This window comes from Bos mutus, chromosome 6, assembly GCF_027580195.1.
Source record: "Bos mutus isolate GX-2022 chromosome 6, NWIPB_WYAK_1.1, whole genome shotgun sequence".
Lineage (NCBI taxonomy): Eukaryota > Metazoa > Chordata > Mammalia > Artiodactyla > Bovidae > Bos > Bos mutus.
The window spans coordinates 66,244,542-66,258,087 of record NC_091622.1 but is presented as its reverse complement, the minus strand read 5'-3'; the positions used below and the strand labels follow the sequence as shown (position 1 = coordinate 66,258,087).

Genomic DNA, 13,546 nt, shown 5'->3' with positions numbered 1-13,546 from the left:
ACTTTTTATTACTGAGCCCACATGGTGTCCTCATGGTCACTTCTTTATCTTCTAGGTACTTATAAACTATGCTAGTCATTTACAGTCTGTTCTTTCCATTCTGTCACCTTGAGAGATTTGACCCATTCCCATCAAGTACTGATGTCCACTAAAACAGGAATTCTCCATTTGGGATCCATACGTCTCCTGGGGTGCCGTTTTCCAGCATCACCAGAGAGTGAGCAATGGTGGTGACCCCAACCTGACTCCATGCTCCCAACTTGTCTGTCCCTAAAGAGGCATTCTCTGCATTCTACCCACTCCAGTGGCAGATGTCTGGGTCTAGGATCTAGGCAAGCAGGTGGCCTAAACTTTGGGCCAATCCCTATCATTTCTGGGGCTTGCAGAAACTCATTAAAGAGTTCTCCCACTTCCAACCTTTGCAGTTATTGTTTCTTCTAGTCTTGCAGCTACCTATTCACATACTCTGCACCTGTAGCCAAACAGCTGGCCATCGCTGGAGAATATCACACACCTGACTGCTACCTAAGCTCGTGTCAAATGTATGATCATGAATCTCAAATGTGCATCTAACAACGTGGTACCCATCAATATATGTTCACAGTAAAGCCACTTTTCCATTCTCAATTATTTGACATCGTCTCCTCTCTCCCCAAATGTCCTTCACCCTCCACTGGTCTCATCTCACTCTTTATGAGAAAACAGACATCATTATATCTTTGGCCTTGCTGCATCCCTAATCCCAACAAGGTGTCTATGCCAGTGGCCATGTTCCCTCCTTTCTCTTGAGTAATGGTGGAGGATGTGTCCTTGCTCCTATTTAAAGATAACCACATTTCCATTCATCTTTCCAAAGACAGTTTTTCAAATTATCACTGCTGTTTTTTTTATCAGTTTCTTTCCTTTTGCTGGATCATTCGCTTCAGCAAACATGTCTCAGTATTCCAACTTAAACCTCCTTCTCTTGACTTCACATCCTTCTTCAATTATTGCCACATTTCAGCTATTATTCACAGTAAAACTCCTCAGGGTTTCCTGCAGTCGCTGTCTCCACTCCTACGCTTCCTATACTCACCTCAGGTCCCTGCGGTTGCGCTCTCATCAAGGTCACTTGAAATGGCACTTACCAAAGTCCTCAGTGACTTCCATCTTGTCAAATCCAATGGTGAATTTTCAGTTGCCAACTTACTGGAACCCTCCCCAGTATTTGAGGACTACATCCTTTTTGAAATACTTTATTCACTTTTCTTCTAAAACAACAGTGAAAATTCTTGTGTTACTGACCTATCCCGCCACCCACCTCTCTCTCTCTCTTTTTTTTGCAGCTTCTCCTTCTTTAGGATACTGAACATTTTAGTTCTCCAGGTGTGTTATGGACAGCACATTTGTGTCCCCATGTTTAATATCCAACCCCCAAGAGGGTGGTATTAGGAGTTGTGGCCCCTGAGAGGTGATTAGGTCATGAAGGTAAAACCCCATGAATGGCCTAAGTGTCCTTAGAAGAGCAAGAAAGTTGGCCCTCTCTCCCTGTGCCTTGTAAAGATACATCAAGATCACCATCTATAAGCAAGGAAGAGAGTCTTCATCAGACCTTGACCCTGCTAGCGTCCTAATCTTTGTCTTCTAACCTCAACAACTATGAGATGTAACTGTTTGTTGTTTAAACCACCCAGTCTATGGTGGAACTAGAAATGTTACCTTATCTACTACTGACTCCTCCCATAGTCTTAGACCAGGCATCAACTCCACACTTCAGTGTATTAACCACTTAACAGTTTTATCACATGGAAGATGAATCTTCTGGGATGTTCTCTGAAGATCATTCTCCTTGAATGAAGGTATTAGAAGTTAAGGAAAGTTCAAATAGTTTAGCTTTTTGGACTTTAAGGAAAGTTCAAATAGTTCAAATAGTTTACTTTTAATATTAATTTTTTAATGATCTTTTTGAACTTTAAGGAAAGTTCAAATAGTTTACTACTAATATTAAATATTTACCCAGATAGAAATCCTCTTTTCTTGTTCTTCCCACACATTATTTTGCTAAGAACCATTTTAATTTTTCCTGTTTTTTTTCCCCCCTATTGATTGATTTGTTGAAGTATAAGGAATTCCTTTTGCTCTTGGACATGGGGTAGCCCCCCCTCACAACAAAGGTCTGTCTAGTCAAGGCTATGGTTTTTCCAGTGGTCATGTATGGATGTGAGAGTTGGACTATAAAGAAAGCTGAGCACAGAAGAATTGATGCTTTTAAACTGTGGTGTTGGAAAAGACTCTTGAGAGTCCCTTGGACTGCAAGGAGATCCAACCAGTCCATCCTAAAGGAAATCAGCCCTGAATATTCATTGGAAGGACTGATGCTGAAGCTGAAACTCAATACTTTGGCCACCTTTTGCAAATAACTGACTCATTTGAAAGGACCCTGATGCTGGGAAAGATTGAAGGCGGGAGGAGAAGGGGACAACAGAAGGTGAGATGGTTGGATGGCATCACTGACCCAACGGACATGAATTTGAGTAAACTCTGGGAGTTGGTGATGGACAGGGAGGCCTGGTGTGCTGCAGTCCATGGGGTCCCAAGGAGTCAGACACAACTGAGTGACTGAATGGAACTGAACTGAAGGAATTCCCTGGTGGTCCAGTGGTTAGGACTCCATTCTTCCACCTCTAGGGGCCCAGATTCAATCACTGGTCAGGGAACTAACATCCCACAAGCCACACAGCATGGCCAAAAACAAAATTTATTGAAATAAGTTAATTTACAATGTTTTGTTTGTTTCAGATGTACAGCAAAGTGATTCAGTTATACATATACATATTCTTCATATTCTTTTCCCTTAGAGATTACTACAAAATACTGAGTATAGTTCTCTTCTTAAATAGTACGTCCTTGTTGGTTATCTATTCTACATGTTGTGTGTATATATTAATTCCAAACTCCTAACTTATTCCCCCCTTTGGTAACCATAAGTTTGTTTTCTGTGTCTGTGAGTCTATTTCTGTTTTGTTTATACATTCATTTGTATACTTTATTTTTAGATTCTACATATAAGCAGTATCATATGATATCTGTCTTTCTGTCTGATTTATTTATTTATTTTAATTTTATTTTATTTTTAAACTTTACATAATTGTATTAGTTTTGCCAAATATCAAAATGAATCCGCCACAGGTATACATGTGTTCCCCATCCTGAACCCTCCTCCCTCCTCCCTCCCCATACCATCCCTCTGGGTCGTCCCAGTGCACTAGCCCCAAGCATCCAGTATCGTGCATCGAACCTGGACTGGCAACTCGTTTCTTACACGATATTTTACATGTTTCAATGTCATTCTCCCAAATCTTCCCACCCTCTCCCTCTCCCACAGAGTCCATAAGACTGTTCTATACATCAGTGTCTCTTTTGCTGTCTCGTACACCGGGTTATTGTTACCATCTTTCTAAATTCCATATATATATGCGTTAGTATACTGTATTTATGTTTTTCCTTCTGGCTTACTTCACTCTGTATAATAAGCTCCAGTTTCATCCACCTCATTAGAACTGATTCAAATGTATTCTTTTTAATGGCTGAGTAATACTCCATTGTGTATATGTACCACTGCTTTCTTATCCATTCATCTGCTGATGGACATCTAGGTTGCTTCCATGTCCTGGCTATTATAAACAGTGCTGCGATGAACACTGGGGTACACGTGTCTCTTTCCCTTCTGGTTTCCTCAGTGTGTATGCCAAGCAGTGGGATTGCTGGATCATAAGGCACTTCTATTTCCAGTTTTTTAAGGAATCTCCACACTGTTCTCCATAGTGGCTGTACTAGTTTGCATTCCCACCAACAGTGTAAGAGGGTTCCCTTTTCTCCACACCCTCTCCAGCATTTATTATTTGTAGACTTTTGGATCGCAGCCATTCTGACTGGTGTGAAATGGTACCTCATAGTGGTTTTGATTTGCATTTCTCTGATAATGAGTGATGTTGAGCATCTTTTCATGTGTTTGTTAGCCATCTGTATGTCTTCTTTGGAGAAATGTCTATTTAGTTCTTTGGCCCATTTTTTGATTGGGTCATTTATTTTTCTGGAGTTGAGCTGTAGGAGTTGCTTATATATTTTTGAGATTAGTTGTTTGTCAGTTGCTTCATTTGCTATTATTTTCTCCCATTCTGAAGGCTGTCTTTTCACCTTGCTAATAGTTTCCTTTGATGTGCAGAAGCTCTGTCTGATTTAGTATGATAATCTCTCAGTTCATCCATATTGCTGCAAATGATTTTATTTCATTCTTTTTTATGACTATTATTCATATTTCTTTATCCATTCATCTGTCACTGGACATTTAGGTTGCTTCCGTGTATTGGCTATTACAAAGAGTGTGTCAATGAACATTGGGGTATATGTATCTTTTCAAATTATGGTTTTCTCCAGATATATTCCCAGGAGTGGGACTGCAGGATCATACGGTAGCTCTAGTTTTCATTTTTTAAGGTACCTCCATACTTAGTGGCTGTACCAATTTACATTCCCAGCAACGGTGGAAGGGGGTTCTATGACTAAGATTTTTTGACAGTTGCTACAATTTTGTGCCACTGTTCTGTGATAAACTTTCCAATTTCAAAGCTCTGAGAGTCATATGTTGTCACATTTACTTTATTAGCTGATTCAGAATTTGGAACTCAAACTCTCCCCTCTCTGTTTAGCTGTACTTGCTTCACGAATCTCTGGACACATTGTCCTTTTACCCAAAACATTCTTTAATCTGATTCTCAGGGTCTAGGATGTGTATCTGACTATCCCCTTCTCTTGCTTGTTTTGGCCCCTGGGATGATAGAATTGTTCACTTCTTTAAGTTCATCATTGAAGGCTAGATCTCCATCGTATCTGGGGGACACACTCAGGAAAGAGAAGGTATCTTCCTGATGTCTGCCATCCTATCACTCATCAGCCAGCCTCCACCCATCGTGCATGCTTTCCCCTCTGTGGCCGACACCTGATTCCTGTGCTGATGCCTGTGAACCCTCCTCTTTGTTTCAGAGAAGCTTAGTATAAAGGTTGTGTTAGAGGTTTAAAGGCTTTCTGGTCTGTTACCATCACTTAGTATCTCTGTGACTTTAGATGAGTCCCTCATCTGCTCTGAGTCACTGCTTTCTCTACTCTGGAATGGAATAAGCATTCCTATTTACACCACATAACTGGGGAGAAGATGATTTAACTGACATGTAGAAATACTTGGAAACCACAGAGATCTCACACTAAAGAAGAATCTAGATCTGATCTCTTTTGCTTCTTGGATGCATTTAAAAACTTTCAGTCAGCACTTCAAACTATGTATGCTTTACATAAAATCCAGAACTCTGGCTTCTCTGAAACAATTTGAAGGTCAGGTCTCACTGGACATTCCAACGCAACAGCCGTGAGTGGGAGCTGAGAGGCAGGTGGCCCTGGAGATGGCAAGTCTTGTGATGTGACACTCGCTATTATTGACTTATACTCAGCCCTTTATGCATTTGCTTTGTGGCCACTCTATTATAAAGTCTATTCACTGTGTGTGTTGCAGAGAATTCTTTAAAAAAATTACCAAGGGTAGGTGCAATATTAAAAGTAAGAGGCTCCTAAGATTTGTAGAACAGCAATGATGCTATTCAAACCATTAATACTTCCAAGTCACCATCTGACTGTGCTATTTATGGAGTAAGTCTTGTAAAACAGAGTGATTTCTATCACAAATATTAATTATAAATATATTTTTATTTTCTGAAAAAGGATAAATAGTATAAGTTATTCAAAGTAAACTCAGGATTAAAAAAAGGGGAAATTCTGTGCTCTTAAGAAGAGGCAAAGATAGAAGAAAATCTCTAAACCTGGCCAGCTGAATTAAGTGCAAATGTGGTGAGTTTATGTTTAAGCTAGAGTTGAGTGTGGAAAATTGCAAACTGAAATTGGTTATTGTATCCAGAGACCTCATGCCTTCAATTCTGTATAAATTCCCCTGGACATCATAATGTATCTGAAGTATACAAGTAGTTGTGTATTCTCTCTAGAGTGATCACTGGAGAATTAGGAGTTGAAATCATATTATCTCAACATTATCTATAATGTGTATTCATCATTAATACAGGAGTATAAACATGAAGCAAATTAAATGTGAATTTCTGGTAATGAAATGCCATCTAGAGCGAGAATTAAAGAAGAAAAATGTCTCTTAACATCTTCCTCAGTCATTTTTTATTGTTATTGTGAATTTTTTCACCTGGCTTCAGTCTGCCTGCTTCCTCACTCTCAGAGCATGAGGATCTTTGTACAAACTTCTTTAAGTATTGGCCAGTTTTTCCTGCTGTTGCTTTGAAGTCTGACAGCACTGAGAAAAAAAATCCCCCTGATGCTGAAGATTTTCAGCTGTTCGACTTGGTTTTTCATCTTTGTAGCCCAATTTAACTCTTTACTAAAAGGACCACATGAACATAGCTTGTTCCTGTGTTTCTCCACTGGGTACTTTTTACTGAAACTAGATTCGTGGGGCCTTCATGTAGCCCTGTGTCCTCTTTCCTCTTTTGCTTCTACCCAGATGGGAGTGACTCATTCTTTCTAGCACACACTTAATATACTAATATAGCATTTCTACACATCTCCCTCAATTCAGACTTAAATTGAAGAAAGTAGGGAAAACCACTAGACCATTCAGGTATGACCTAAATCAAATCCCTTATGAATATACAGTGGAAGTGAGAAATAGATTTAAGGGCCTAGATCTGATAGATAGTGTGCCTGATGAACTATGGAATGAGGTTCGTGACATTGTACAGGAGACAGGGATCAAGACCATCCCCATGGAAAAGAAATGCAAAAAAGCAAAATGGCTGTCTGGGGAGGCCTTACAAATAGCTGTGAAAAGAAGAGAAGCGAAAAGCAAAGGACAAAAGGAAAGATATAAACATCTGAATGCAGAGTTCCAAAGAATAGCAAGAAGAGATAAGAAAGCCTTCTTCAGTGATCAATGCAAAGAAATAGAGGAAAACAACAGAATGGGAAAGACTAGAGATCTCTTCAAGAAAATCAGAGATACCAAAGGAACAATTCATGCAAAGATGGGCTCGATAAAGGACAGAAATGGTATGGACCTAACAGAAGCAGATTAAGAAGAGATGGCAAGAATACACAGAAGAACTGTACAAAAAAGAGCTTCACGACCCAGATAATAATGATGGTGTGATCACTGACCTAGAGCCAGACATCCTGCAATGTGAAGTCAAGTGGGCCTTAGGAAGCATCACTATGAACAAAGCTAGTGGAGGTGATGGAATTCCAGTTGAGCTATTCCAAATCCTGAAAGACGATGTTGTGAAAGTGCTGCACTCAGTATGCCAGCAAATTTGGAAAACTCAGCAGTGGCCACAGGACTGGAAAAGGTCCGTTTTCATTCTAATCCCAAAGAAAGGCAATGCCAAAGAATGCTCAAACTACTGCACAATTGCACTCATCTCACATGCTAGTAAAGTAATGCTCAAAATTCTCCAAGCCAGGCTTCAGCAATATGTGAACCGTGAACTTCCTGATGTTCAAGCTGGTTTTAGAAAAGGCAGAGGAACCAGAGATCAAATTGCCAACATCCGCTGGATCATGGAAAAAGCAAGAGAGTTCCAGAAAAACATCTATTTCTGCTTTATTGACTATGCCAAAGCCTTTGACTGTGTGGATCACAATCAACTGTGGAAAATTCTGAAAGAGATGGGAATACCAGACCACCTGATTTGCCTCTTGGGAAATCTGTATGCAGGTCAGGAAGCAACAGTTAGAACTGGACATGGAACAACAGACTGGTTCCAAACAGGAAAAGGAGTACGTCAAGGCTATATATTGTCACCCTGTTTATTTAACTTCTATGCAGAGTACATCATGAGAAACGCTGGACTGGAAGAAACACAAGCTGGAATCAAGATTGCCAGGAGAAATATCAATGACCTCAGATATGCAGATGACACCACCCTTATGGCAGAAAGTGAAGAGGAACTCAAAAGCCTCTTGATGAAAGTGAAAGTGGAGAGTGAAAAAGTTGGCTTAAAGCTCAACATTCAGAAAACGAAGATCATGGTATCTGGTCCCATCACTTCATGGGAAATAGATGGGGAAACAATGGAAACAGTATCAGAATTTTTTTTCTGGGCTCCAAAATCACTGCAGATGGTGACTGCAGCCATGAAATTAAAACACGCTTACTCCTTGGAAGGAAAGTTATGACCAACCTAGATGGCATTTTCAAAAGCAGAGACATTACTTTGCCAACAAAGGTTCGTCTAGTCAAGGCTATGGTTTTTCCTGTGGTCATGTATGGATGTGAGAGTTGGACTGTGAAGAAGGCTGAGCGCCGAAGAATTGATGCTTTTGAACTGTGGTGTTGGAGAAGACTCTTGAGAGTCCCTTGGACTGCAAGGAGATCCAACCAGTCCATTCTGAAGGGAGATCAGCCCTGGGATTTCTTTGGAAGGAATGATGCTAAAGCTGAAACTCCAGTACTTTGGCCACCTCATGGGAAGAGTTGACTCATTGGAAAAGACTCTGATGCTGGGAGGGACTGGGGGCAAGAGGAGAAGGGGACGACAGAGGATGAGATGGCTGGATGGCATCACTGACTTGATGGACGTGCGTCTCAGTGAACTCTGGGAGTTGGTGATGGACAGGGAGGCCTGGCATGCTGCGATTCATGGGGTCGCAAAGAGTCGGACACGACTGAGCGACTGATCTGATCTGACACGTCTCCCTCACTTCATGTACCCTTTTTGAACAACAGGTTATTGTTTCCCTTGTTTTTTTCCAGACTTGGAAAAAAGATTTAAAGAGACTTTATTTTTCCCCTTATAACAAAAAAGAAAACAGAACAATTTCCTTACTGAATATTGAAGTATGTGAATTTCCTGTTTTGTTTTTTGGTTTTTTTTTGCTTTTGGTGGGTATTAATGCCATAATGACAATAGCTTGTGTCACAAGAGGCTACTGAATATAATAACATTTAGCAGTTTTACTGACACATATTTTACAGTTAGAATTACATTAACCTGTATATAGCAATCAAGTCTGTAAAGTTTACTCAATTTCATTTTGTTACAAATAGTTTGCAGTGTTCAACTGTTTGTCATACTACCTGTGATTTAAGCAGATAGATGAATATTTTTTGTAACCAAAATTTAGTAGCTTTGAATTGAGGTAAGAAGCTATCAAACAGGTAGACATTTGAGATCAATAATTGTTCTATTTCAGATGCCTTAAATAATAGAATCTCGAGTGAGTGTTGAATTTCTCAGATGGTCATATGCTTACTCTTCTAAACTAAAAAATGGAACAGGGAGATGGAGCGAGGGAAGGAAGGAAGAAAAAGGAGAAAGAATGACATGTTATGCAACGGATGGTTTTATTTAATGAAAAACAATTTTGTAATATTATCCTGTAATATTCATGCCATAGCACTTTTTGCATTTTATTATAATTGTTTCTTTTACTGTTTATCTTCACTCAATCCTAAAGTTTGTATAGGCAGGGATCATGTCTTTCTTGCTCATTACTGAAATCCCCAGCACAATATCTATATATCTATAAAGCTATATTTGTCTCTATATGGGTATTATATATATTCAAATAATATCAATTTTATTGAGGTATAATTGATGTACAGTATAAGTTTCAGGTGTACAACATAGCAATTCATAATTTTTAAAGGCTATATTCTATTTAGTTATTTTCAAGTATTGACTATACAAGGACCTACTGTATAGCACATGAAACTGAATTCAATATCTTTTAATGACCTATAGTGGAAAAGAATCTGAAAAGAATTATGAACAGGAAACAAATTTTATATAATTTTATTTTTTAAAAGGTCACTCTGTGTGAGGAGACTGGGTTATAGGGGTTAAGAGTAAAAGAAGGGCCACTATTTGGGAGAGGTGAGTAGCTTAGATTAGGATTGTAGTGGTGGCAGAAGGGGAAACAAGATTCAGGATATATTTGAAAGTGGAGCAGTGAGGACTTGCTGATGCATTCAGTGTTGGGTGTAAGAGAGATGATCCAATATTACATAATGGGTAGCTGTAAATAGCAAATAAGTGTAGAATGAATTGTATAGCTCAAAGGAGAGGATGGAGCTGGAGATACACATTTGAAAGTTACAAATGCCATTCGGGTGGCATTTAAAGTCATGTGACTAGATAAGCTCTTCAAAGGGGCGAGTGAAGAATGAGAAGACTTAAAGGCAGAGCTCTGGGTCACTTCAATGAAGACACTGAGAGCAGAGGAGGAGGATGCAACAGAGAGGAAGAGGTCCCAGAGACAGGAGGAAATTCTGGAGCATGGGGAGTCCTCGAAGTCAAGTGGGAAAGTGTTTTAAAGTGGAAAAGTGTTTTAAAGTGGAATTAGACCATTGCTGTCAAGTGTTCAAAAACAGTGACGTCTGAGACTACCCATTATAAGTTGTGGGTGACCTTTTAAGTTGCTAGCTTGAAATTTTCAGAAACCTTTCTTGAAAACTTGACATTTCTCTGAAGCACTGCCTCCTTGGAGGGATCACTTAACCTCTGATTTTCATTCTCTTTTATTTTTTTTCTCTTGTCTATTCTTCATGACTTTTCATCATCTTCCCCACTCAATGAAGCAAGTAACTACTCTGTCTCCCTTTCAAAGTGAACAAGTGTTATTTTCCAGAGCAGCCCCATTTAGGAAGCCCAAGTTTTGGTTTCCAGAACAATACGATATTTACCAATGCTCAAGGGTTATATAAATGCTTTTTATATGAATACATGGGATATGGGAGTGGAAAGAGCAATTATTTAAAAAAAATATTTAAAAATCATATATAAATTTTAAAAGATAAGTCTGAGTTTAAGGTGCCAATAGCTCTTGAATCATCATTTTAGGAGAGAGAATGCTGCCGTTTGGAAAGTGGTGTTTGGCATCAATAACCTAGACCACCCATCAACGTTCATGCAGATGCGCCTTGTGAAAACCATCATCCTGCATCCTCGCTACAGTCGAGCGGTGGTGGACTACGACATCAGCATAGTGGAGCTAAGCCAAGATATCAATGAAACAAGCTATGTCCGACCCGTCTGCTTACCCAGCCCGGATCAGTCCTTAGAACCTGATACTTATTGCTATATCACAGGCTGGGGACATATGGGCAACAAAAGTAAGTCAAGATTCTTGGGAGCATTCACCTTTCAGCTTTTAACTGGAAAACACTAGGGTACTTCCTAACCTTTGGTAATCATTTCCCATTTTCACTTATAACAGAGAGTCACAAATAGCATATGTGTCACTCCCCCTTCCATGCAAATTGCAGAAGTCAATACTTCATCATGCCCTTAAACCTGCAAACCCAAAGGAAACCTCAGAAGTCCTTCTCTATACCTCATTTCTCCAGGGAGCCCCTACAGATGGTTGGAGCTGACATGCAAGATCAGTCATCCCTGCCTTGATAGGGATTGTATTGAATCTAGATTGCTTTAGGTAGGATAGTCATTTTGACAATATTGATTCTTCCAATCCATCTGTTTGTGTTATCTTTGATTTCATTCATTAGTGTCTTATAGTTTTCTGAGTACATGTCTTTTGTGTCCTTAGGTAGGTTTATTCCTAGGTATTTTATTCTTTTTGATGAGATGGTAAATGTGATCGTTTCCCTGATTTCTGTTTCTGATCTTTTGTTGTTTGTGTATAGGAAGGCAAGAGATTTTTGTGTATTAATTTTATATCCTGCACCTTCACCAAATTCATTGATAAGCTCTAGTAGTTTTCTGGTAGGATCTTTAGGATTTTCTATGTATAATATCAGGGCTTCCCTGGTAGCTCAGAGGTTAAAGCGTCTGCCTGAAATGCAGGAGACCAAGGTTCGATCCCTGGGTTGGGAAGATCCCCTGGAGAAAGAAATGGCAACCCACTCCAGTACTCTTGCCTGGAAAATCCCATGGACAGAGGAGTCTGGTAGGCTACAGTCCACGGGGTCGCAAAAAGTCGGACACGACTGAGTGACTTTGCAAACAGTGAGAGTTTTTTCTTCTTTTCCAATGAGGATTCCTTTTGTCTTCTCTGATAGCCGTGGCTAGGACTTTAAAAACTATGGTGATTATTCATAGTGGCGAAAGTAGACATTTTTGTCTTGTTTCTGATCTTAGAGGAAATACTCTTTTTTTCACCATTGAGAACATACAGAAATTTAGAACTTTGTACTGCTGTCTCTCAGCTGCCTGTAAAGGACTCTTACTTTGCTTGACCTGTTAAAAGTTTAGAATAAGAATTTAATCGATATTTTCTTTAATAGTAAGCACTGGCCATGCCAACTATGTCAGGGTAGTACTGTAGCTCTCAGGGATGATGATACATGTCGGTGTCCTGTTACCCACCTTTTGTTGTTTAGTCACCAAGTCGTGTTTGACTCTTTGTAACTCTATAGACTGTAGCCTGCCAGGGCCCCCGTCCATGGGATTTCCCAGGCAAGAACTTTCAGACAAGCTGGAAATCACACATTCTCTCTGCTGACACTAAGGGACACTTTTCCCTTTGGACATCTTTCTGACACATCTTCTAGGATTAAAGGTCCTGATCTAATGATGGCTACTATAGCACGTGGTGAGATAACATTGTTTAAACCAAGGATGGGGCAACCATTCCCCTGTTACTCTGAACAGATGATCTGAACTTTAGCAGAATGGACTCACATGCTTAGCTGTCACACAGCAGACAGCCTCCATCTGGGGCAGAGCTCTGGCTTGATTATTTTAATTGTAATACCAATTGTTTATGTTGCCACATGTAATAAGAGAGGGAGGCAGTTCCCTGGTGGGGCTAGTGGTTAAGATTCAGTGCTTACACTGCAGAGGCCTGGGTTCCATATCTGGCAGGGGATCCATCCTGCATGCTGCGTAGTGCAACCAAAACACAAAAAATAAATTAGAAAACCCATTTGTAAAAAATGAAAGGGAAACCATGAGCCAGGTTACTTAACCAGTCTGTGCCTCCATTTTCTCATTAACAAAATGGAGGCATTTGACTAATGGAATGACTATCAGCACTTCTAATTGGAAAAGTTTGAGTCTAAATGAGCTTTGTCTTTGAAATAACATTCTAAGAATATGGTTTTCTTGATATAAAAATGTAATGATTTCCTGTATGACTAGCCTAATTTTTGAGTCATTTTACCCTCATGTTTTATTTCTTTCTCTTAAAAAAAAAAAAAAATCCAGTGCCTTTTAAGCTGCAAGAGGGAGAAGTACGTGTTATTTCTCTGGAACAATGTCAGTCTTACTTTGACATGAAGACCATCACCAACCGGATGATCTGTGCTGGCTATGAGTCTGGCACGGTTGACTCATGCATGGTAAGTTGCTCAGTGCTTACCAAAGAGATTCAATTCTGCAATAGGTTCAGTGGGTCCATATAGGCTCATTATTATTCATGTGTGGCTCTTTGGGAAAGTTTTTTTGAAAATAATTTGTTATGTTTCCAGTATCTCTTCTAAATACTTTTTAATAACTCACTGAATTCTCACAATCATCACTTGTGGAACAAGGGACCA

At 39.6% G+C, this 13,546-nt stretch overlaps 1 protein-coding gene and 1 non-coding gene across 2 annotated transcripts in view; both read left to right on the top strand.

Annotated features, from left to right (window-relative positions):
- CORIN (corin, serine peptidase) overlaps positions 1-13,546 on the top strand; it is a 314,900-nt gene that overhangs the window by 288,349 nt on the left and 13,005 nt on the right. The window contains exons 20-21 of the mRNA XM_070372356.1: positions 10,890-11,161; positions 13,215-13,348. Of these exons, the coding sequence (XP_070228457.1) occupies positions 10,890-11,161; positions 13,215-13,348 (406 nt within the window). The remainder of the gene's footprint in view (positions 1-10,889; positions 11,162-13,214; positions 13,349-13,546) is intronic.
- On the top strand, positions 11,811-11,882 carry TRNAF-GAA (transfer RNA phenylalanine (anticodon GAA)). Its single transcript has one exon. It is a non-coding gene; the product is annotated as a tRNA-Phe (tRNA).